Source organism: Danio rerio, chromosome 14, assembly GCF_049306965.1.
Source record: "Danio rerio strain Tuebingen ecotype United States chromosome 14, GRCz12tu, whole genome shotgun sequence".
Lineage (NCBI taxonomy): Eukaryota > Metazoa > Chordata > Actinopteri > Cypriniformes > Danionidae > Danio > Danio rerio.
In genome coordinates, this window is record NC_133189.1 from 17,328,939 (window position 1) to 17,355,917 (window position 26,979).

Genomic DNA, 26,979 nt, shown 5'->3' on the forward strand with positions numbered 1-26,979 from the left:
GTAAATGCTGCTCTCCGAATCACCTTGTATCTCCCCTGCGTCTGTGTTTGTGTTGCTGCAGTGAGACCCATTCTCCTGACTTTTTTCAAACTAGAGGTGTGAAAACAACCTGCTGAGACGGTTTAACTTCACAGTTTGGTATGGGTATGGTACAACAACAATAAGCAACACCCTTGCTTTTTTTTGTTTATTTTGAACGGGCAGTGTTTTGTCTCAATCAATTACATATCTGAAAAGCTTCTTGTAATGTTAAAGTACAAAACAAACAATAATGAAAAATAAAACTTTATTAAAGGGATCAATGGAGATGTGAGTTGTATTTTTTGTGGTACAAACATATAAAAACAGAGACAGAAATTAATATATTGTTATAAGTATATATAATACAATATACGTTTTTTGGCATCATTTCACTCTAGAAAAGTAACAGTAAATGCTGAGTGATATGACACAATACATATAATGCATTAAACACTTTGAGGGGTTGGACTGAAACTGAATCCTAATCTTAGTGTATATGTTAGACCACAATAATTTATTAGTATGGTGTAGCATCAATTCATTATGGGAATGACAGACAGAAGTCCTGCACAGTGGAGGGAATCTGAGACATTCTTCTTCCAGAATAGAGGCTAGGTCTCTACGTGATGCTGATGGAGGAAAATGTTTTCTTACTCGATCATTCAAAACTCTGATGACTGTGTAGGCCATAGGAGATGTTAAAAGGTTGGGCATTGGGTGCACATGGTCCTTCAGAATGGTACAGTAGTCCTTAACACAAGCCTAGAAAATGGCCATGCAGCCGGGCCATGTATATTGACCCAGTGGAGCTTCCGGTGAAAATGGAAGAGCAGAATTGAGGTGCACATTTAATTCTGCAGTGAGTTGGGCAGCTGTGGTTTTGTTTTTTTGGACACAATCTGGCTTAGCACCCAGGCTTCCCCTTCAGACAGCTTCCTCTTGCATCCACAGTTACTCCTGTTGAATATAGATTGTCCTTCTTGGTGGTATGCTGACTTTGAAATGTCACCCATATTGTGTGCATTGCAACATGTTTAACAAAACTGCTATTACTCTGCTAATAAAATCCTTCACACTGCTCTTACTCGTGGAAGGTGAAATCAATGAAAATTGGCCACCAGACTGGTGAAATTTAGCCATGAAACCTCCAACTCTAAATTGGCCAGTGTTTCAGTTTTATTGTTTAATATCTGTATATTCAGCAGTTCACATGTGTTTGGTGAATTATTACAAACATACATGGCAAATTTCACAATATACACATTAAACAAACAAATGATAAAGTTAAACAGACCTTCATTTATAATCCGTATATCCCATATTTAAGTGATGCGGTGGCACAGTAGATAGTGCTGTCACCTCTCACAGCAAAAAGGTCACTCGTTTGAGCCTCAGCTGGGTCAGTTGGCATTTCTGTGTGGGGTTTGCATGTTCTCCCCTCGTTAGTGTGGGTTTCCTCAGGGTGCTCCGGTTTTCCCCAAAAGTCCAAAGACATGCGGTACATGAATTGGGTAAGCTAAATTGTCTGTAGTGTATGTATGTGAATGAGTGTGTGTGTGTGTGTTTCCCAGTGATGGGTTGCAGCTGGAAAAGCATCCCCTGCGTAAAACATACTGTATGCTGGATCTGCTGTGGCGACCCCAGGTTAATTAAGGCACTAAGCTGAAAATAAAGAAGAAATATCCCACATTTTGTGTTCTAACAACAAGCTTTGGTGATGAGATGATATAAATGATATATATATTACTTGTTGCTTTACCTGTTTTAAGTGTCTCACATGCATAGTAGGTATAAAATAATTTCATTAGGAAATCTGGCCAATCAAATAAATGATCTTGTTTGGATTTGATTGATCTGTTTTTCACCATTATACTTTTGCTGTATGTACAAGGAATCATTGGAAAGAATGTTGTTTGAGGCTCACGGTGTGTCCTTTTCATGTGCTGAACTGTATCATTCAGCTATGCCTAGGTATATCCAGATTTGCATTCTATGGCACCGTTAGCTGCATCATTTAATAAAGCAAAACATCTGTTATTGTTCCAACACCATCCTTTCACATTGTAAGCTTGTTAGCTTTCATAATCCCCATTGCCAGCTGTTCAGCAATATTCAATCAGCTCATCCAGATGAACAGTCATTAGCCACATCAGACACTATTGACTGACTAAGAGCTCATGTACAAGTTGAGAATATTATACAATTGCTCCAGAGTGGAACATCTTGTCTTAATTATCCACACTGAAGCCACGGATAGAGCTTTTCAGAGGCTTGATTGAATTTGACATGAACAGGGGAAGAATTTGTGAAAAGAGATTACAACAGCGCAATGCTAATGACCATTCAAAATATTAATTTCCATACTCTGGTTTTAACTGCTCATCATCTGTATGTGTTGTGAAGTGTCAAGGAACCTATTGTTCAGGTCTGTATTCTTGCACACCCATTTTATTTACCAGTCTTTCCTTATACCATAAGTTACACATCTCGTTCACCAGTTTTAAAATAAAGCACACCAAATGTCCTTTTGCTGACAACAGTAAAGTGATGGTTTACAGGTTGTAACACTGTAGCCAAATAAAATGGGATTAATGGTAGTTTCAGCTGGGAGAGACAATAAAAGGGGAAACCAATTATTTGAAACCAGTGTAGCTGTGAAGACAACTTATTTTTGTTGCCTGTTTTCTTTTGTCGTAGTCCAGATTTTATCTGCTGACAAAAAGGCATCTTTTTGGCTCTATCTTATATATTTGATAATAGATATCTTCAGTATTGGATATAATGATAATATACCTCATTTATTTGTATGAAACATCAAAATCTGAAGAGAATATGAACTATTTGAGTATGTACTAAATATGTATAAATTTAAAATATTAAATTTTATAATATTAATGTACTTTGTTGGAAAATAGAAAAGAAAGAAACAATAATTGTTAGAAAACTACTTAAATTTGATTTATTTCCAGTTTCCCTGATATTTCTCCTAAGAAAAAGATCCCAGTAATCTCATGCGTTTCTTCATAAGTGTCACAAGTTTCATATTTGCCTAGTTCAGGGTAAATATCGTAAAAAAAAAAAAAATTATGAGAATGTTGTTGTTAAAACTTAAAATATACAGATTATTTATAGGAATAACACCTGTTGAAAAATGCGTTTGGATGATTTTGGAGCTGTGAGTGGCAGCCTTACCACAGAAACTGTTCAGAAAGTCTCTATAGCATTTAATATAAAGTATTATTAGTAGTGGTGGGCCGTAATAGGTGTTAACGTCCTACGTTAACTCGAGACTCTTATCGTTCGATAAAAAAAATATCGTCGTTAATCTATTCTCAAAGATGAGTTGGGAGCTGGGTCTATTCTACGCAAGCTATGATGACTTCATGTTGATATTTAGCGTGGATGTATACCTGACCGAAGAGCCATCTCACAAAAAAGTGCCCTACTGAATCAAATCAGCAGGAAAGCTGAATAAACAGTTAGTAATCACAATTACATCTTCATTCATTCATTAAATTTTTTCTGCTTAGTCTCTTTATTAATCCGGGGTCGCCACAGCGGAATGAACCGCCAACTTATCCAGCATGTTTTTTAAGCAGCAGATGCCCTTCCAGCCTCAACCCAGCTCTGGGAAACATCCACACAAACGTATTCACACATATACACTATGGACAATTTAGCATACCCAATTCACCTATACAGCATGTCTTTGGACTGTGTAGGAAACTGGAGCAACCGGAGGAAACCCACGCAAATGCAATGAGAACATGCAAACTTCACACAGAAATGCCAACTGACCCAGCCGAGGCTCGAACCAGCGACCCTCTTTCTGTGAGGCGACAGCACTACCTACTGTGCCACTGCGTCACTTACAAGTACATTTTATTGAACATAATTTATTTTCATCACAGAGCAGAGCAGTTTCTCAAGTGGTTTGTGATGCATTTTGAAAACAGGAGATGAGCCCCTGGTCTAATGCGTCACCTGGCTTGAGAAACCCATTCTCAAAGACTTACTTTTAGTCATTATTTGGGTAGCACACATATTCTGAACACCTTCAACAGAATTCAAATGAGCCATTTTAATCTAAATTAAACTAGATTAATTTCAAGATTACAGTGAGATTAATCTAGATTAAAAAATTTAATCTATGCCCACCTATAATAATTAGTAAACAAAATAAAATTTAAATAAAAATAAATAAATAAATTTGTATAGTAGTAGTAATCTGTAGAATTAAGTTAAATTTGAGGACAATTTAATGAAGTGGTTCCTCACGCGAAGGGATTTTTAAAAGGATAGTTAACCTCAAACTGAAAATTATTTACTTACACTTTACTGGTTTTAAACCTGTTTAAGTTTCTTTCTTCTGTAATGAGATATTCTTAAGTAAGCTCAAAACTGGTTACCATTGACTTGCATATTATTTGTTATTTCTAATATGGAAGTCAATGGTTACTAGCTCTTAATCATGACATTATAATGCATGTTATTCCCTAATAACAGACGGCACAGGCTCATGTGGGTACCACAAATCACCTTGACAATTTGTGGAATTATTTATATACAATACACACTTATCTGTCACTTTGCTGTTCTTGACTGTTTGACTCCATCTTTTGACTGAATAAAAATAATAAGTAGATTATTCAACGCTATCACACGGCAATTCATAACTTTTGTGTGATTTAATTCGTATTTTAGTAGAACTTGCTCATCTCTCAATAACAGTTGAGTTTCTGGGTGGGGTTTGGTGTTATGCCTCTGTTGAACCCATAAAAAGTGGGAACAAAAGAAATGGATTTACAATCTTTCTTCTTGCATAATAATGAATTCAATTTAATAGTTTTGTAAAACCAATATATCTTAATTGGCCTTTAGGTAACAAGTTATATCTATATCTTGTCTCTTTAAGGTGACTGAGGGTCTGGCTCAATGTCAGGAGTGCAATAAGTGTTTATTCATTTAGTCCAGCTTCCAAAGAGTGGATTTGATACTAGTTTGTTAACTGTGAAGGTGCAGTTGGCTCATTGTAGCCAAGCCAAGGGTGCTTGCACACTTCCTATTTATGATACACAGGAATATGTTGCATCACCACTATTAAGTCATTGTTTGAAGGAAAAGTAATTTTGTTAGTGGACTTGACTGCTATGAAGTTCAAAAAGGTGGTAATTAAACATGGTATTGGTGCTGCATTGGACTATTCTGTTGCTGTCATGTTTAATGTGTGTTAAAGCAATAATGTTTCATTATCCTAAATTAAAATAAATAAAAAAGCAGCAATATCGAGGGTAATGTTGAAACAGGGCAAAACAATGGACGTTTTTTGCAGGTTATGAGTAGCTGAATCCTGTGTGGCTAAGGTCGAGTGGATGACTTTTTGTGTCTGATCAGAGCAACTCCTTAGCATTAGCCTGAATGTTTCTATTTCTAGTTGGAGCAAGTTGTAGATGCATCAGAGTATGTAGTGATAAAACTCATAAAGTATGCGTTGTTTGCTTTTGGAGGACTATCAGGACTTGTGCATTTGTGTGCATATTCTGGACTTTGGTCAGCTGTTGTTTTTCTGTATGTTTTTAAATCTGTTTGCAGGACCCTTAATCCAATAAATGACGAGGAGCACCTGCTGACCTTTTAAAAATCACACGTTTTAGTATGACTGGTCAAATCACTTACTAATTTGAAAATACAAGAAATAGTTATGTTTCCTCATTATATCAGACTGGGCTGCCTTCATCCGTTTGGTTAGAACAGTTTTTTCTTTCTACAAGCTATATATTTAAAATAAAAGGAGACCTTCCCTGAGGAAACCCACAGGCTTTCCTGCAGCTTTGCAAAGTTTTTCTTTAACTTCACTTTGGTCAATTGGTGAAGTTTGTTCCTCGCCACTGGCTTGATTGGTTTGGGACTTGTAGAGCTGCGCATCGATGGATTTGCTGTGTTTGGGCTTTCAGCAGTGACATTTACATTACACTGAACTAAACTGAACTTAAACTCTAAGTTTAAGTTTCAATTTACCACAACTTCTATGTTAAGCTGCTTTGATACAATCTACATTGTAAACGTGCTATAGAAATAAAGATTAATTGAATTAAACTCAATCTACTGTTTGATGTACAGTAGATTTGTTAATCTAATCTATGAAATCAAAGCATAAAAATAGATAAATAAAAAGCTAGTCTATAGTGTATCGGTGATAACAAAATAAAAAGCAAAAAAAAAAAAATGAATTACCAAAAACATTTTAGAAGTAAATGCTTTGATTGTTTTGATATCCAAATTTAAAGAGCAATGCAAACCCCATGTCTCAGCAGGGTGTTTTCACACCAGTTTGAAAAAAGTCAAGAAAGTGGGTGAGTCCAGCTTTGTTTAGGTGAGAGTGTCCAGCAGCAAAAGAGTAAAGGGTTTGCATGAAAAGGGGAGTTTCATTACGAGCACTAAAGCTGATTTTTACAGAGGCAACACAAATGCAGATGCAGGGGAGACAGACAGTGACTACGTTTATATGGACATCAGTAATCAAATTATTTGCCCTTATCTGAAAAAGACAATAATATGATTCAGGTGTTTACATGAGTTGCTTTTGGGATGTTCCTTTCATGATCCTGCTTCACATGTTGTAGCACATAATTTGATTAACATCATTGCGTCACAATGCTATCCACATAATTTCCAATGTAATTTCGGGTGATTCATTCTTAATTTGTCGACTTTAACTGCAGCTTGTAACTTTCACTTTCATTCAGGAACATTTCATGCATGCCCCCCATGACAAACAAGATATAGGATGCGAAGAAATGCTGGGTGTCTAGATTTAATGGAATTTGATATCGTATGCCGAATGAGAGAAAAACACTCCGTATTTAACGATGCACGTGTTGCACCACGGTAATAGTTTGATTAAGGAGTTTGCATATTTTTAATTTGTCCATAATAATGTAGTGATATTACTGTAAACTTAGTAACTAAATGCTTTTGACTAAGGTATGACTTTAAAAACCGAAAGAGTACTGCTGACGATACTAACTAACTACACTTAGGGTGTACTCACACTATGTACAGTTGCCTTGAACTGGGCCGAAGCATGCTTGTCTCCTCTCCCGTCTCCCCCAACGGCCCGTACTCACATTGCATTTGGGCCTGGGCACGCTTACGTCATCCATGATGCGCTGTTTAGTAAGCGCTCTCACTCAGCACAGTGGAGATTTCTCTAGTTATATTGTGTGTGACATGCAGTCAAATATTTTGCCACTTTGATGCTGATGCGTGTGTGTCTGTGTGTGTGTCTGTGCGTGTGTGTGTGTGTGTGTTTGTTTGTTTGTGTGTGTGTGTGTGTGTGTGTGTGTGTGTGTGTGTGTGTGTGTGTGTGTGTGTGTGTGTGTGTGTGTGTAAATGAGAGTGAGAGCGTGATGCCTATATGTGTGTGTGTGTCACTTACTTGGTGCTTATGTGTGTGTGTGTGTTTGTGTGTGTGTGTATTTCTACAGACAGCTTGTTATATGGACTCTGTATAGCTGGGTGGTTTTCGGTTTTGTTTACCCCCCGCTCGTTAGTGGGAACGTGCGCGGCGTGTAGAAAACGCGGCTGGTCAGGCAGCAGGACAAAAAATGCTGAATATATTCAAAATTTAGTCCCGCGCAGATCTCTACTCTGAACAATTTCTTTTCTTCTCCTTGCTTGAATTACAGTTAGCAACACAATGTGGCGTCTCTCTGAACACTACAACAGGTGAAAAAAGTCTTTGAAGCCATATTATAATAATAATAATAAAGTTGCACCTCATACACAATCGAGCATGCTGATTGGATCAAACCAAGTTTTTATAATGAATTAATGCTGAAAACTCAAAGACATCACATTGTACTGGCCGGTACAGACATCCAGTCTCCACGCTGGAATCTACACAATTATCTCATGGCCGTGTTGTATAGCTACAAAAAAAAAAAATCAAACCGTAAGAATGAATTTGCTCGAAATAACGCAACAACAACCAATTTTTACTTTTTATTGAAATATATGTGTCCTAATAGAGTTTTTAGCAATGTGGGACATATATGACTGTCAACATCTCAAAAAATGTGGTTTGGTGTTTTGTGACCCTTTACCATATCTGGAGATGTGTGTATTCTGTGTTTTTGCATAGGACAAGCTGAGCATTACTACTTTTTTCTTCTAGTGCAATAAATCATTTTTCAAATCAAAGCATCTTTTATGCATTTATACCTGCACAAAAGTTGTGTTAAATCAATGCACACAAACCCTGAAGATGCATCACATTTAACTTACTGCATTAATAAGCTACATTTGAAGAATTATTAGCCCTTGCATGAATTTACTCATGCAAGGGAAATTTACGCATGAAAAAATATTTTCCAAGTGATGTTTAACAGAGCAAGGGATTCATATTTTTAAATAAAAAAATAAGCTTTAAAGTTGTGCTAGAATCTTGCAAAATATCTAATAATATAATGTGTACTGTATTCTTAGCAAAGACAAAAATAGTTATAGAGTTTATAGTTCATATAAGAATGTAAACTAGTTTTTATAAGAAATTAGCAATTGAAACTGTTATATTTTGAAAAGAAAATTTTGTTAAACAGCACTTGGGAAATATTTGAATAAGAATTAAAATTTCACCGGAGAGCTAATAATTTGTATTTGTACAGTTTATGGCTCCATTGGTCGATCACTTTCTATGTTTACTATAAAAACAAGCTTCATTTGTACAAATGTTTGACATTTGGCATTGTTTGAACAGTGCTTTCTCTGTGATCAAATGAATACTGACTGACTGATGAAGTGATAAAGTGAGGCCCCAGAATGCCATTCTCTCTTCGGTGTTAGTGTTTACATAAAGTGGATTTACAGGCCACATTCTCTGTGTTAATTTAGTCTATAGGAATCCTGGTTTCAATGCATTTAAACAGCTTCTGTCTGCTGTGATGCACAATTTAGAGCTCCATCTGCAAGTGCAGCAGGAGATACTCGAGCAGCTCTGCATAAATCCCACAAACAGTCTTTCAGCATGTCGACAAATAAGAGGCCGGCAAAGGTAAGAAAAATTCCGACTGTCATCAATATGTCCCCTTGCCTCACTCACCAGGGAATGTTTATCAGTGAGCCAAACGGCCGTATTGCATATTGACTGAAGCAGCATAACCTCAGCGTGGCACAATAGCAGAGGTCTCTAACCTGAAACAATTGCCCTCGCTGTGCGTTTTTCTCTTGGCTTCAAACAGCTCTTTGTTTATAGCTCCTGGATTGTTGTTTTTTCGCACTAGCTGTCCTTTTTCTGGCCTCAAGGGAGACGTCAGCAAATGCATCTGTTGGACACAGAAGAAGAATGATAAGTGATTTGAGGCTCATATATAGCTTATATAATGTAAATAAAGCATATTTTATGAATAATTCTAATGACTTATTTGGAGAATTTTTTGCATTGAGGGATTGTTTTTATCAGAGTTCAAAACAAAATTCACCGTAATTTCATCCCATCTTAATCCAAATTATTATAATAAAATATAATATAATATAATATAATATAATATAATATAATATAATAATATAATATAATATAATATAATATAATATAATATAATATAATATAATATAATATAATATAATATAATATAATATAATATAATAGCCGATGCGGTTCAGTGGGTAGTGCTGTCGAGCCTCGGCTGGGTCAGTTGGCGTTTCTGTGTGAAGTTTGCATGTTCTCTGTGCGTTTGCATGGGTTTCCTGCAGGTGCTTTGGTTTCCCTCACAGTCCAAAGACATGCGCTATAGGTAAATTGGGTAACCTAAATTGACCATAATGTATGAGTGTGTATGGATGTTTCTTATAGATGTGTTGCAGCTGGAAAGGCATCTGCTGCGTAAAACATATGCTGTATACGTTGGCGGCTCATTCTGCTATGGTGACCGCAGATTAATAAAGGGACTAAGCCAAAAAGAAAATGAATAATATAATATAATATAATATAATATAATATAATATAATATAATATAATATAATATAATATAATATAATATCAACTTTTTTTTTTTACTTTTAATTGTAAAAAACAAAAACAAAATCTCTTTTGATATTTCTATTGATCAAAGATTTATCTGTTAGTTTCCACAAAGAATATTAACAATATTAATAATAAGAAATATTTCTTAAGCAAAAACTTGCATATTTTTCCAGAAAGGTATTTTGACAGAAAACCAGAGAAACTGAAAAATAAAATACATTTAAACTATATTTAAAAAAAAAAAAAAACATTTCTATAAAATTACAATATTTTACAATATTATAGTTTTGCTGTATTTTTTATCAGATAAGAGCATGTGATGACATTTGAGCGTAAATCTGCATATTTAAATTTTCCCTAAAATTTATTTGACATTAAAGTAACTGAAAAATAGATTACATTTAAAAGTTCCTTCAATTTATAACATTACTTCATTCATTTTCTTTCCAGCTTAGTCCCTTTATTAATCTGGGGTCGCCACAGTGGAATGAACCGCCAGCTTATCCAGCATATGTTTTATGCAGCGGATGCCCTTCCAGCCGCAACCCATCACTGGGAAACATCAACCCACACTCATTCACACACATACTCTACGGACAGTTTAGCTTACCCAATTCGCCTATACCACATGTTTTTGGATTTGTCTGGGAAACCGGAGTGCCCGGAGGAAACCCTTGCGCCATCGTGCAGCCTATAATATTTTAAAATATTATAATTTAGAATGTACAGGGCTTAGCATAATTGAGCACACCTCCTTTTGAAAATGAATATTTTTATCCATTTCTCAGTGAATAAATAGGCAATGTATTTTGGTGCATTTAAACAAAACAGATTTATTGAACAGATATATTTATTAAAATAATATTTTTGTCACTAAACATATTTAGAAATTGAAAGATAATACAATTAAATTTAAAAATTCAAAATCTAAATATCGCAAAAAATATAGTTTTGATTAGGGTTAAACAAAATTCCCTGTAATTTCACCCTGTATGAATTGTCAGTTGAAATATAAACCATTATTTGTCCTGAAACTGAACGTTTAGCAAAGACATATTAAACAGGCAGCAAAATTTTTTTTTAAATTGTTCTGAAATTTTTATTGATCAAGGATGAATCTATTATCCACAAAGAATATTAAGCAGCATAATAGTTTCCAACACTGCTAATAACAAGAAATATTTCTTAAGCAAAAATCTGCATATTTTCCCTGAAAGTTAATTTGACAGAAAACTAAAGTAACCTGGAAAAAATTACATTTGAAACTATATTAAAAAATAAACATTTCTGTCAAATTATCATTTTTCACAATATTATTGTTTTACTGCATATATTATCAGATAAAAACTATCTTCTTATCTAAATTTCCCCCGATGTTTATTTGACACAGTAAACTAGTGTAACAGAAAAATTGATTACATTTTTAAAAATTTCCTTAATGTACATTATTTTACAGTATTATGATTTACAATGTATTTAATATCATCTGATGAGTACATGGCCATTGTTTATATCCTAATAGACCAAGAGCTTGTATGTTATGAATAATCTATATTGTTTTCATATAGTTTTACAGTTAACTGTGCAATAATGCTTAATAATCGCTTCCACTTCAAAAACAGGTCACATTATAGATGGAAAATATTATTCAATATTTAATTATGTGATGAATAATATATTTTGTTAAAATAATTTTAAGCTTCACATTCAAATTTCTATATTTACTGTGGAGACAGTTTACTTGTATTCATTTTATTATTTTTATTATTATTATTATTATTACTCATCATAAATTGTCTTCTGTGCATTCCGACAGTGAGTTGTGAGACAAGAGAATTGCGCCCCCCTCTGGGCAGTTTGTTTTAAATGGCTTTAAATGGCAGCTCTATCTGCTGAGTTAATTAACATCATGTTTTTTAGAGGAAAAAGGAAATGTAGAAATCATTTCTAGGGATATTTCTGAGAACTATAACCACCCACCAAAGCAGTTTTACATCAGCATTATACTTTTTCACAATAATATTTAAAACTGTGCATATAAAATTAGATTGTGCACTCAATTTCAAGAACAAGTCTTCAACTTTAATATAATTATGTGATTTAATTCAGATTTTTTTTATATCCCAGAACATTTCTGCAGTTTCCTTCCCCGCATAAATGCAGCATAATTCCTAGGATTCATAAGGCATTTAATCTCAGTTGTTATTTGCTCCTTCTCTCTTCATCTCCTCAGTGTGTTTGAAACTGCCTGCTGTATATTTGTCCGTTCACAAGCTCTCTGCGCTAAGATTGGAATTCTCCTTTCTCATTACCAGTCTTAATAGACCCCTTCGACCTCATCCCAGCCAGAGATAATATCTGATCCATAGAATTAATTAATTATAGCCCAAATATTATAGATTATTAAAAATAGCATAAGTAATAGTGTAATATCTCAAGCTGTCGACTTTAATAGTCAACATTGTCTTGGCAGCTCTTATCAGTGGGAGACACCCGGTCAGAATATTGATTTCTAGTCGTTTTAACCATCATCTGCTGTTGTGATGGAGAATTGTCAAGCTTTTACTGCTCTGTGCTCATTTAAAATCATTAGATTGCTTCTGACGCTTTGACTAAAGCCGTCTTTGCTCCCAGAACACTACAACTACACTATATTTTATACTGCACAACTGACAATGAATTTGCAGTTGGGTTGTCCCAGCAGAAATGTATGTTTTTGTGTGTGTGTCTCTGCCATATAGTCAAAATAAAGAATAACTGAGATGTATATCTTTGGATTCAAAATTAGATTAGATTGGCCATCCAGTGAATGTTTTTTCTTCATATTTCCCAAGTAATGTTTTTTTTTTTTCAATCTATTTTAAACACATTTTAGATTTAATAACTATTTTTTTTATAACTACTTTCGTTTGTCTTTGCCATGATGATGGTAAATAATATTTTACTAGGTATTTTGCAAGATGCTATATTATTATTGTTATACCTACATAGGTTAACTAGGCTAGATAGGTAATTAGGCACGTCATTAGAAAACAGTGGTTTGTTTTGTAGCTAATTGAAAACAATAACATCTTAAGGGGGGTAATAATATTTACCCTAACAATTTATATTTACTAAAAGTAAAAACTGCTTTAATTTTAGCCAACTAACTAAAATAAATATATATTTTTTGATAATTTAATAATTAATAGGTTAATAATTTTGCTTTATGTATGGATGAGGGTATTGAAATAGTGCAAATAACTACACTGAAATAAATTATTCAAAAATGATTACTTGGATTTTTTTTTAAGTTAAGTGGCTGTAAGCCATTTATTTGGCCTGAATTTGAACAAACAAATTAAGTTAAACATTACTAAAATTGAATTTGTTTGTTTAAATTCAACACAAATTGTTTGCAAAAATTTTGCAGAAATTTTTTTCAGTGTATTTCACTGTATGTCAATATATGTTAATTGACAACATAAAGCATATAGAAGTCAGAATTATTGTTTATTTATTGTTTATTTCTTTCCCCAATTTCTGTTTAACGAAGAGGACATTTAGAACACATTTCTAAACATAATAGTTTTAAGTCACCACTAATAACTGATTTGTTTTATTTTTGCCATGATGACAGTAAAATAATATTTTACTAGATACATTTTAAGACACTTCTATACAGCTTAAAGTGACTTTTAAAGGCTTAACTGGGTTAATTAGGTTAACTAGGCAGGTTAGGGTAATTAGGCAAGTTATTGTATAACAATGGTTTGTTCTGTAGACTATCAAAAAATATATAGCTTAAAGGGGCTAATATTTTGACCTTAAAATGTTTTTGTTTTAAATTAAAAACTGCTTTTATTCTAACCGAAATAAAACAAATAAGACTTTCTCCAGAAGAAAAAAAATATTTTCAGACATACTGTGAAAAATTCCTTGCTCTGTTAAACATCATTTGGGAAATACTTAAAAGAAAGAAAAAATTAAATGGGCTTCAACTGTAAATAAGAACTATACTGTGTTAGATAAACAATCAAGCTCTCAACAGTTCTAGATTTCTCAACTCAGGATCTGTGATTGAACATTATGGTTATTATTCTATTATTATTATTATTATTAGGTCTATTTTTTCTTTTATTGTTTATGCAATAAAATATTTTGTTTGTGTTTTTTTTTAGCTTGGTCACTTGATCTGGAATGTAACTGATTCATGCTTAACTAGTCACAAAAGTGTATGTTAATGCAGAAAGCCTTGAGAGGCTGTTGTTATTAACTTGTCAATAATGAATATGTTATTGTCAATGATTTTCTCACATGATGTAGTGAAGCTGCGAGGAAGTCGGTTTGTATGTTGCAGACCGAGGGTGTCTGTGAATAGGACAATTTACATGCAAATGATCTGCATAATATGATTAAATTGCCAAAATCATCCAGAGGGCTATGCTGGGAGGATTTTCTAATTACAACAGCAATTTTCATAATCAGCTGACAAAACAGCCTGACTGATGAATTGTGTTTCATGGACAGACAAATCTCAGAACATAATCAAAGTCTGTTGTAAACAGTACATTATTTAATCAGCTTGGTAAAACTCGATGATCCTCTTTAAAGGAGAATGTGCAAATTTAAGCTACACATGAGAAACACTCATGGGAAAGCCTATTATAAATCTATTATTTGGCCCTCGATAGATCAGATTAAAAGTTGAATGTCATGGCCTGTGATACTGTAGGCTCTTTGTTGAGGCTAATATCGGGACTCCCATGGGTCTCCTCATGATGTGTTAATCATGTTTATCCTTAGCTGATTGTTTTAGACATTATTTTGTGCAACTTTTTATTTCTTGCTTCTAAAGGATCATTGCTTTTGGTAATTGTGAAGAACTGACCTTGTTTGTGTCATACAAAAGAAAAAAGAAAAAAAATATTTTTCCACACTCCTGTGGAGATTTTCACCTCTAGGTTTTTGCACTCAAAGTTGTATAGTTAATAATTGTAATGCCATTTTGGTTTAACACGGTATCCGAGGTTTCATTTATTCTTGGGGTGATAATTGTAAACTGGGATTTGAATGTTTTTCAAACTTTATTTTAAGTTACAATTCTTGCTATTAACAAACTCTTAATGTTCTGTTTATTGATAGTAATTAGCAGTTAGGTTAAGGTAGGATTAAGGAATATGATCATATAGTACTAAAAACAGCTATATCTTAATAATAGGCAGGTAATAAGCCACTATTAATTGTGAGATTTGATATTTAAGTGATTCTGGATAATTTTTTTTTATATTAACAATTAGTTTGTATTTATGTTCTAAACACCCCAAGGCTGCTTTGAAGTGGGCCATTTTCTCATTAATTTCTCTGGAAACAATGATTATCCTAACCTTAAGCTAGAGCTGAGACGGGCGGGAGAAAGTAAGGAAAAATAAGGCTATTTAGTGTGTTTCCAGTCCAGTGCTCTGCCGTTGACAGCTGTGTATATCAGGGGCCACATCATCGCTCACTCTCCTCTGGAGCTCCTCACACCCGCAGACAGAGATAATAGGCTATTAGAGGCATGGGATTAATTTGTAGCCAATTACCACTCACAGTGGAATATGAATGCATAAATAAGCCAGGGCTTGTGTCTAAGTTTTGGAGCCGATCGGAGCAGTGTGAAGGGGAGGAGAGCCGGCTGGGCGCGCGCGCGTGTGTGTGCGTGTAACATAAACACCGGGGTGTCCTGAGGGGGACGGTTCAAACCCAAAAAGGACCTGAGCAGGAGGACATCAGCATCACTGTCCAGAGACCGGCTGGATCAACTCCTGAACAACCTCCAAGTAGCAGTAGACCGCACTTATTTGATATCCTTTCTTCAGCATGTCTCCTGTTGAGTAAAAAACGGCGAGAGAAAGCAGAAATCTGACCCTCTGGAGAGCTATGAACCGGGAGAAGGTGCAGGTCGGCGACTCCGTCGCGCCTGCCGGGGCCGGTGTGATAGTGGTCGCCCCGCAGGACGGCATGGACGACAAGCGCCTCGCTGCTGGAGAACTGCCGGTGTTTAACTGTGTAGGAGGGAGAGACGCTTTACCGGCGGAAAGCCGAGAAACCTCACCGAGACACGAGCCGGTTCCCGCGGGCGCGCCGCCTACCGTCCACCGGACCACCTCATTCTCGGTTCTGGACATTTTGGACCCCAATAAATTTACTAGTAAGAGGCAAACGCCTAACAGGACAGGTTGTGAATTCGCGTTTGGTGCAGAAAATAGAAGTGATGACTCAAATCACACGATCGAGCACAAGTCTTATCAAGAGGACTATGACTGTAAAAAAACATCAGGGATTTTAAGTAAGTAACCTCGCTATCTTCTGACTTGTATCTAGCCTATATTATGTTCAAAATTATCGTTAACATCACATCAATAAATGAAACGAACATTATTTTGTAAAGACCTACATTTTAAAATGTTTGAAAATTTAGTTAATAGTTACATTTTGAAAGAGTTACATTTTTAAATTAAAATGTTCTTGCATACTTGACTGACTAAATGCAAAAAAATAAATAAATAAATAAAAATGAAATACCTTTGTATCTCACTTTTTGCTCGAATCAATGTCACGTAAAATTAAGCAGGCCTAAAAAATTTGTTTATATATGTGTAATGTTGGCCTATAATCATAAGATATTTAAAAAGTAGCTTATAACCAGTCTATTGTATGATACTGCTTGAAACATCATATCAAATGAGCATTTTCAGACCTGTTTGGTAAATGTTTTTTGTAATAGAATAAAAGTTTTCAGAACTACATTGTTTCTGTATTTTAAATTAACACAAATGGGCCTGGGCAGTCCATTTTAACTTTAAAGAGCTATAAAGAAAGATTTCAACCAAGATTATTTTTAGAAGGAACGAAATTAATCATTCAAATCCATGTAATACACATTTTAAGTCTGTTTTGACTAAGTCGATGCTTGAAAAAAAGCTGTAATTCGTTAAGATTATAAAAAAAACAACACTTTTTTCTTTTTTAAATGTAATTAAAAAAACTTTTAAATTTTATGTGTGAATGATTTTCATGTAAACTGCATTATAACAAATCTTAAGATTTTGTTTAGAGTTTCAAGTTGTGTTCCGGGCACCATTTTTGTTTATTAATTAATTTATTTTTTGAGTAATGATCGATATTTCTCTAAATAAATATAATAGGTTTTAATCTTGTAATTATCCGATTTTTGTCCCTATAATTTAGATGTTGAAGAAGGAGAGTTTGCAAGCTGCCTGAAAGAGATATACTCATTTCTATAATAGGATATCGACCAGTCTGGAGCAGATCCTCCACATTATCAGCGTCTTTACGCAGCAACTTGCGTTAAATTAAGCGCAATCGAATTGCCTTTAATTGTTTTTTCTTTAGATATGTTAGAGCTCTGTCTCGAGTCTAAATGGTGAAAATAGCAAGCACTGACTTCGTGGGCATCATCTTATCTATTGTGCCTGTATTTGCAAGGACAAATATGTGTCAACCCCTATGATTGATTGGAGGCTGAGCGCGAAAGCAATTTTCAATAAACAGTAATTGTAGGCTGCAATAATTTGATAAGGTTTGTGCTGTTTTTAACAGCCGCTTTAAATGGATGAGTAAATTGAGAGTTATCGATTAGACGGCCATGCTGTGATTTAAGATGTCAAGACGAATTGACACGCCAAAGGAAGTGTCATCTATTCAGTCGTCACTTCATAAAGAGAGGGAAAAGAGCGGACAGAACAGAAATATTACTTCAATTTAATGTGTAAAAATGTTGTCGTGTGTGGATATATTTTTTTAGATTTAAACTTTTTTTAGACCTATATATAAAAATACTTCAACATATTAAGCGAATAAAACTAAAGCTGTTTAAGCATCTGTAGCTATAGGCTATCTGTTAAATGTAAACAGCCTAAATTATTTCTGTGATAACCAATCAACAAATCTATGGTTTTCTTTTAATTCAAAATAATAGTTATAAAAAACAATAATGATTAGAAATGGAACTAGAACAAAACGAATGTATGATAACAAGAAACGAAATTTGCTGAAATATTTTCCCCTTTTCCCTTTTCATTAAATCTGTTTAAAACCTGTTGGTGACAGTAAACAAATATAAGTGTGTGGTATTAATTCACCTGTGCTTAAGAGTCATTTGTTGACGGCGGTCTATTGTGTTTCTACAGAGGATGGGTTCGTGTTCCGGTCAGATGAATGTGAGTCTGATTTCACCCGAGGGAATCAATCGGACAGTGAACTCCAGGAGGACCTATGCAGCGAAGAGAGCAGCGCCCTTACTGGAAACAACGATGCCGAGTTCGGACAACACGAGGATGACGACTCGATAAGCAAAAGTCCAGACGGACAGCAGACACAGCAGTCCTCGTCAAACGGACAGAATCACCAGGTGAAACCCAAACGGAAGCGCTCCGGGTCAGACTCAAAGTCTGGCAAACCCAGAAGAGCCCGGACTGCGTTCACGTACGAGCAGCTGGTGGCTTTGGAGAACAAGTTCAAGTCGACGCGGTACCTGTCCGTGTGCGAACGTCTCAACTTGGCGCTGTCCTTGAGCTTGACGGAGACTCAGGTGAAAATATGGTTTCAGAACCGCCGGACCAAGTGGAAGAAACAGAACCCGGGCGCGGACACGAGCGCGCCGACCAGCGGAGGTGGAGGCGGGAACGGACCGAGCAACGGGCTCGGCGGGCTGAGTCCCCTGAGCCCTTCTCCTCCTATGAGCGGCCATCTGTCCATGCACACCAGCTATCCGGGTCACACGCCCGGTGGACTTGTCTGCACCACGCAGTTACCATTTCTGCCGGGTCACGCGGTACTGTCACCCTTCATGCTGGGCTCACAGACTTACGGGGCGCCCACATTTTACGCGCCGCACTTATAAGAACAGAACTACGGGCAGGGTGGAGAAGTGTCTGGTCAAACCCGGGACAGAAACATTTTTAACTTGAAGCACTACGTCGACACACACCTGCAAAGACATTTGATAGGTTTGTCTCTGGAAAAGCGAAATGTATTTCAACCTTGCTGCACTGTGGCAAACCCAGAATTAAGTTTACGAATCATTCGGCAATACGTGCTAATAATTAGATTTGATTTCGATTTGATAAAATGTGAATATCTCTTGGTCAAACTGTAAATATTCAGTTATTATGAAGTGTTTAGACATTAACTTTGAATGCAAATGTAGTAGGGAATAAAATGGTATGTATTGAAGCAATGAATGAGAAAATTATTGGACTAATTTCGTGTACAAACATATAGGCCTAAAGAAAAGTTTATCTTGATTTTTTTTTACTGTGGGCCATATATTTATTTCTAAAGTTGCATAGACTATGCTTTTATTTAATTGTTTGTCTCACAATTAAAGGGTTGAAATAAAATGACAGGTAACAAAGATCAGTTGTCATCAGTTCCGTTGGCCAGGCTTTATGACAGAAATTCAGTGAACAGTATAAGGCTGATGTACTTGACCTTGCACCAAATATAGCCTAGTATTAAATCTGAATTTTATTCGTTAAATTTCGTTTTAAGGAATCACGAACAGGTGTTTTGGTCGTTTCTGTGTAGTAGAAAGTTTTTTTTTTACTAATTTGATACTCTCATATGTAAAGTCTGGTGAAATGACAAATAGTAGCTCATGGTTAATTCAGTAAAAAGTAAAAATATACATATATCCGCTGGATATCCTGTAAAAAATTATAGCCTACATTTATCCCTGTTGTTGTTTTAATAATTATTAATTCTTTTTCGTTTTTAAAAGTATTTTCGATAAACTAGCCGCTGTAATTGTAGTTAGGTGTAGAGATCTGGAGCGCTAATGAGACACAATTTCCTCTTTCAATCGATTTATTGATTTTATAGTTAACTATCAATAACAAGAACTTCAGAAAGGCATTTTAAAAGCACTAAAAAGTACGAAAATATCTGGATTGCATTTTTCATGTCATTGTTCGTTAAAAATTTTGAACAAAGCTGTAATATATTTATCTAATGTATTTGCAATTTGTGTGTTAGTGAAAGTCATCAAGACTAAATGTTTTAACACGGAATTAAATCGGTTAAAAATAATACGTCGATTAGCGCATGATTCTTAAGACTGAAATGTGGAGTTTGGGGCCACATTTGCTTGAATTCCAGCCTTTCCTATGAGGAAATTTTCAATAAATATTTTTTATATTTCGCTTCCTTAGTATTGTAATTACATGAACTATGACATTCACACCTTACATTTATTTAATACAAGATATTCATCAGGAAACATGTTAGTGATTGCAAATGTATGTCTTACAAATTCTACGAATTTGAAAGCTTATATCATTTTAATTACGTTTTGTAATTTTTATCACAGTTAGAATTTATGAAGAACTGTTTCTAATATTTCTGTACTCATAATAGTCGACGTTTTTTCCTGTGATTTGCTTTTGAAAGGACCATTAATTTCACGTTTTAAGCTATATGACAATATTTTGCCAAGACACGAAATAACTATCGCCTATCAATAGCAATCATTTTAAATACATGAACATTTTTGTCAAGGTATTCTTCTCCGACCGACAGTTTACTATTTCTAGGAATTTCGGTTTCCTGAATGTCCCTTAAACAGCAGAATAAATGCGGTCTCCAGCTTTAAAGCGTTTTACCAACGCGAGGAATTCATATTAGCTGATGATGGGGTTTCTTCTTTTTACAAGGAAAAATCATTTTCCACTTTTTTTATACTTGATGCAATAGTCACGTTCCTTTTTACCGGCTAACAGAATGTATTTGAACCATTTTATCATCGGCAGTGCTGTTTTCTACAAGTATCCTTATAATTCTTCTTAATTAAAAACAAATAGACAATTAAATAAACAAATAATAATAAAAACATATATACATCAGTACATTTTTCATCCTATTTTAATTAACTGCTTTAAAGAGTAAACAGCGTAACACCTATAAACATAATTTATAGATAAAATATAATAATGGTAGCACGTATAACAATATGTCACTCCTTATCATTAGTAGCCTAAATACATTTACATACAAAATTGTTGATGAAAATACTGCTCATTGTTATTAAACATTTACTCATTTAGTTAAATAATGTTAGCAAATGAAAATGTATTGTAAACTTTTACCATATTAATGACAATTTCTATCAATAAAAATGTGTAAAGTAACTACTTGGGGAAATTGCACGTTTATAGTGGAACTATTAAAGAACATTCAAACATCAAACATTGAAATTTAATCAATTTAAGGAAATCATGACTTACCTTTTCCTTTAATTATTTGTCAAATGTTTTTGATCTTCATGTCAAAATGAAAAGGACCAAAGTTATGTCTTAATAAAGCAAGTAGAAAATTTACTCCATTAATATGCAGGCATTACAGTTGACACAGATACATTGACAAAACCTACATTCATATTCAAAATTAGAATTCATTAAATACAAAAAGTAAAAAAAAATTGATTCAAATTCAAAATTTAAATCGTTATACACCTTGTACATACAAAGCAAATCATAAATAAATAAAAAAGCATTAAAATGATTTTAAAAAAATACAGTACTTCATTTGAGGCACAGTTAGCCTACATGTTGAGGTGAGCTTCAGTTTATTTTCTGTGGAATAATCCAAGCATTTGCATGTGGCAGTGCTGCTTTATCCTTTAATTCAGTGCGTAGTTGAACTGATTTGCAAACTTCTCATGCTTCCTCTTGTCCATCTTGTTCATGACTTCGGTAACTCGTCTCATAGAGCTCCTACAAGAAAACCATGAATGAGATTAAAATTCTTTGTTTACTAATCACTTACATGCATTTATTGACATAGTTCAACAAACTCAGTGATTTTATATTTGACACTTCTGAAAAAGTGATTAGTAAACCTGAGTAAACCTGTTGCCTTAAAATTAAGTTAAGCCACTGTGCAGTAACAGTTTTAAGTTTACTAATTTTTTAAAGTAAAGTCAACTTCTCGCTTTTAAGACAATGGGTTTACTCACTTTTTTAAAGGTATAGATCACCCAAAAATGAAAAAGATATTCTGAAGAATGCAAGCAGGGCTGCTGGGACCCATTGATTTCCATAGTATGAACAAAATACAAATTGATAACTAATAAAGACCACGGGTCTCAGCAACCAGCCTTTTTCAAAAAGTTTTTTTTTTTTTTTGTGTTCAACGGAAAAAAGAAACTCAAATAAGTTTTGAAGAAGTGAAGGGTGAGTAAATGATGACAGAATTTTCAAGCGTATTCAAGTAGCTAATGGACTTTTTAAAGTTTGTTACTTACTTGTTAAAGACTTTCTTCTCTAATCTGGAGCGAGAGGTATTGGCTTTTTGCTTCAGGTCTGTAAGGTTTGGGTATTTTTTCTTTGACTTTCCTTTGTTGCCCTTCTTCCCCTTCCCGTATGTCTTAGAGGAGCCCAGATCTTCTCCAGTGGCGGCTTCAATCTCCCTCATCAGCTCTGGGTCTCGCCAGTCTGAACCAATGGGAGAAAGATTCTGTGAAATTTCAACAATGCACCACACACTTCTGCCATACTTCATTACTTAAAATAGATCTAACTTTATATGCATTATTTATGTTTAAATGTTTTTTGTTAAACTTTATTTTCATTAACTATACTGAAAGTTCAAGTAATATGGTTTAAGTTCACAACTAAGATATATTTGTTCTGACCAATGTAAAATGTAAAGATTACTTACACAGGTCAGTACATGCGTATTAAACAGAAGCTCAGTTGTGCTTTAATGGACTTAAAAAATATTGTTTAAGGCAAATTATTTATTTATCATTGGCTCAAGTGATAAAATTTAGATGTGAAAACATAACCGTAAATCTTTTTAATTGGATGAATGTACATTTTATGGGAAATGTTGTTTTGATTAAAGCAATATCTTCTTGCTTATAACAAAAGAAAATGTAAATTAATTGACTTTTTTCAACAAGACATGTATTCTTTGTAACAGGTTATATAAAATTGTTCTCACAATAGAAATTATTGTTTAAGGCAAATTATTTATTTTTCGTTGGGTCAAGTGATAAAATTTTATGTGAACCATTACCCAAATTTTTTAAAAATAAGATAAATAAAATCTTTTTTCCAGTGTACCGCTAACAAATATGAATAAATGCTGCATTAAATGTATTGTTTAATTGTTTATCCAAATTAGTAAATACATTAACATTAACTGTATAAAAACATTGTAAATGTCATTGTATAAAAAATATACATTATTATTGTCAATAAAAAAAAAATTATATGTTGATGTAATGATACGATAATGATGATATGTTAATCGAAATTCATTCATTCAATCATTCATTTTCTTTTTGGCTTAGTCCCTTTATTAATATAGGGTCGCCACAGCGTTATGAACCACCAACTTATCCAGCACATTTTTATGCAGCGGATGCCCTTCCAGCCGCAACCCATCTTTGGGAAACATCCACACACACACTCATTCACCCTCATACACTACGGACAATTTAGCCTATACAATTGTCATGTCTTTGGACTGTGGGGGAAACCGGAGCACCCGGAGGAAACCCACGCAAATGCAGGGAGAACATGACTCCACACAGTCAACTCCACACAGAAACGCCAACTGAGCCAGCTGAGACTCGAACCAACGACCTTCTTGCTGTGAGGCGACAGCACTACCTACTGCGCCACTGCATCACGGTTAATCAAAATTATATAATGTTAATGTTACTTTAAATTATATTAAGTTTCAATGTAATTGTTTGTCATCTATTTTTTTTTACTTTTTTTAGATGTGTTTAATTTATATAAAGTGAAACAACTTGTAAAGTTAATTTGATTCAACGTAAAAATTGAAGGTAGCAACAAATTTAGTACATTGTTACCATGGTGATAACCTGCAATGGTATTACTGCGGTGAAATATATATATATATATTGTAACGAGCAATTATATGCCACGTCGCCCTGGTCGCAAATTGCACCCAGCTGGACCTTCATCAAGCCAGGATCGTACACAGCTGGAGCACATCAAGCGGAGAGACATATAAGCCCAACCTACGCCAGGAGAAGATGAGCTTCATTCCTTCTATGACTCCCTGTGCTAATGCTTGTCTCTCTGTCTCTCCTTAGCGGACTCCAGCTCGTGACGATCCTGCACCCGACTACTCACCGTCCTTCACCTACTTCCCGGAGCACCAGAGCACCTCACCCTAAAGAAGAGCACCTTTTACAGCACATTCACTTTGTAAATAAAGCACCCTCCGGGGACTTGTCTGTAAACTCATCCTGTTGTGCCGCTGTTTTCCCTCTGCCTCGCTACAACTGGTGGAGAATGCGCGCTTTTTCAGAGGGAAAAAAATTCAGCACTTACCAGTAAGAAGAAGTAACCACTGAATTTTCTCTGTTTTTCTTCTGTTTACAGACAGGCATCCGCTCTCTCTCTCACTCACGCTCTCTTACTCGGCTGTCATCCCCTCCTGAGTCATGTCGATCGAAGAGGTAGTACGCCATCTAGCGGAAATCTCAAGAAGACAACAAGTGATAACTGAACAACTCACCGCCAGACAAGACCGTATGGAACAACAGCTCCGCCAAGTGGCCGGTTCCAGCCAGTTCTCTGAGGTGAGCGCCCATAGATTTATCACAAAACTCAGCGACCTGGATGATATTGATGCTTACCTGCACACCTTTGAGGTAATTGCGGAAAGAGAGAGATGGCCGAAGGAAAGTTGGGCGAGGATGCTAGCGCCATTCCTGACTGGAGAAGCTCAAAGAGCTTATTTCGCATTAGAGACACCGAAAAACGACGACTATAAAGCATTGAAAAAGGAGATACTCGCCAGAATGGGACTCTCCAACATAAGCGCAGCACAACAATTTTCTCAGTGGTCATATGACGACAAACAGCCGGTTCGGACTCAAGCAGCCAACTTATCCAGATTGGGAAGATTATGGTTGCTGGGAGGAGATCCAACCGCAGTCCAGGTCGCTGAGAAAGTTGTCATTGAAAAAATGATGAGGGCGCTACCCAAACGGCTCCGCACACTTACCAGCATGAGGAACCCCGACTCGCTGGCCGCTTTGGTGGAGGCGGTGGAGCTGGCGGAAGCTCACGTGGCCCGGGAGACTGGGGAGAGAGCGGCTCTGCCACCCCGGAGGGTAAATGCGCCATGGCGACCGGTGGAGGGCACAACAAGACCAGGCAGCAGACCGGCGGTCCCCAGCCCAGTCGACGAGCCGATGCCCACAGAGCCAACATCTCACTCGACCCCGGCCTGGATGGCAGGGTGCGTGGTACATCGCAACGTCCCTCCCGAAGCTCCCACCCGTAAAGTATGCATAGACGGGAAAACACAGACGGCCACATTGGATACAGGAAGTGCAATAACCCTGGTTCATCCAAAAACATTAAAATATCATCAGGAAGGAAAAAGCCGAATCCCGATTACATGCGTACACGGGGATACCCGCCACGTACCATCCCAAAAAGTCACCATAGCGACGAAGTCGGGAAGCTGGCGCATCGAAGTAGGAGTGGTTCCAGATCTTCCAGTACCCCTTCTTCTGGGTAGAGACTGGCCGGGGTTCGATGATCTCCTCACCCACCATCAGGCTCGATCGGCTCGGGCAAAGAAGAACAGCAAGGGACGGGCTCAACGGGACCGCCAAACAGCGCTGATGGCCACCGAGAGCGACAGAGGGGGTGAGTCATCATCGGCTAACCTGTACTATGATCTTTTTCAACAGATTACCGCAGGTGGCGATTTCGGGAGAGCACAACGTGAAGACGAAACGTTGAAGCACTGCTGGCCACAAGTCCGGATCATAGACGGTAACGAACGGTTTCCCAGCCCTCACCCCCTCCCACATTTTATTGTTCAAAATGGTCTGCTGTACTGTGTCGCAGAGAGGCGGGGGGAAACGAAGACGCTATTGGTCGTCCCAAGGACCAAAAGGGAGACTGTTCTGGAACTGGCACATACTCACCCGATGGCAGGACATCTAGGAGCAGCCAACACGATCAAGAGGATCAGAGATCGTTTCCATTGGCCCGGGTTGGATGGAGAAGTTAAGAGGTATTGTCAGGCATGCGACATCTGCCAAAGAACGTCTCCCCAACGACCACCCCCCAGCCCTCTGATACCATTACCCATCATTGAGGTGCCCTTCAACCGCATTGGCATGGACTTGATAGGGCCTTTGCCGAAGTCGGCCCGGGGACATGAACACATCCTTGTCATCCTCGACTACGCCACCAGATATCCAGAAGCGATACCTCTGAGAAAAGCCACGTCATCGGCAATCGCTAAAGAGCTGTTTTTATTGTGCAGCCGAGTAGGAATACCAGCAGAGATACTGACCGACCAGGGCACCCCATTCATGTCCCGGTTGATGGCAGACCTCTGCCGCCTCCTAAAGGTAAAGCAAATAAAAACCTCTGTTTATCATCCGCAGACTGATGGCTTGGTGGAGCGCTTTAACAAGACGCTGAAGCAGATGCTCCGCAGGGTGGTGGCAGAGGATGGGCGCGACTGGGACCTCATGATCCCGTACGTGCTTTTCGGGATCAGAGAAGTTCCCCAAGGATCTACAGGTTTTACACCTTTTGAATTGCTGTTCGGCCGTCAACCACGAGGGCTATTGGACGTGGCTCGTCAAGCTTGGGAGCAAGAGCCAGCCCCACAACGGTCAGTGATTGAGCACGTACGGGACATGAGAGGACGTATAGAGAAAGTCATGCCCATTGTCAAGCAACATCTGACCGAAGCCCAGCGCGCCCAACAGCGATTATATAACCGGCCCGCCCAACCCAGAGAGTTCCAACCAGGGGACAAAGTAATGATCCTGATACCTACCACCACTTCGAAGTTCTTGGCCTCTTGGAAGGGGCCATATACAGTGGTAGAAAGGGTAGGGCCGGTAAACTATCGAGTCCGTCAGCCGGGACGAAGAA

At 36.5% G+C, this 26,979-nt stretch overlaps 2 protein-coding genes and 1 long non-coding RNA gene across 3 annotated transcripts in view; 1 reads left to right on the forward strand and 2 right to left on the reverse strand.

Moving 5' to 3' along the window:
• The window catches only part of LOC101882685 (uncharacterized), a 396,146-nt gene that overhangs the window by 227,735 nt on the left and 141,432 nt on the right, over window positions 1-26,979 (reverse strand). The window lies entirely within an intron of this gene.
• Window positions 15,776-19,437, forward strand: nkx1.2lb (NK1 transcription factor related 2-like,b). Its single transcript, NM_213548.1, is given in 2 exon segments — window positions 15,776-16,352; window positions 18,217-19,437. Coding segments are annotated over 2 exon segments (1,122 nt in total). The 5' UTR covers window positions 15,776-15,943; the 3' UTR covers window positions 18,930-19,437.
• Window positions 21,676-26,979, reverse strand: part of uvssa (UV-stimulated scaffold protein A) — an 84,749-nt gene continuing 79,445 nt past the window's right edge. Inside the window, exons 13-14 of the mRNA NM_001346152.1 lie at window positions 22,329-22,518; window positions 21,676-21,798 (exon numbers count right to left, since the gene is read on the reverse strand). Of these exons, the coding sequence (NP_001333081.1) occupies window positions 21,705-21,798; window positions 22,329-22,518 (284 nt within the window). The 3' untranslated portion in view covers window positions 21,676-21,704. The remainder of the gene's footprint in view (window positions 21,799-22,328; window positions 22,519-26,979) is intronic.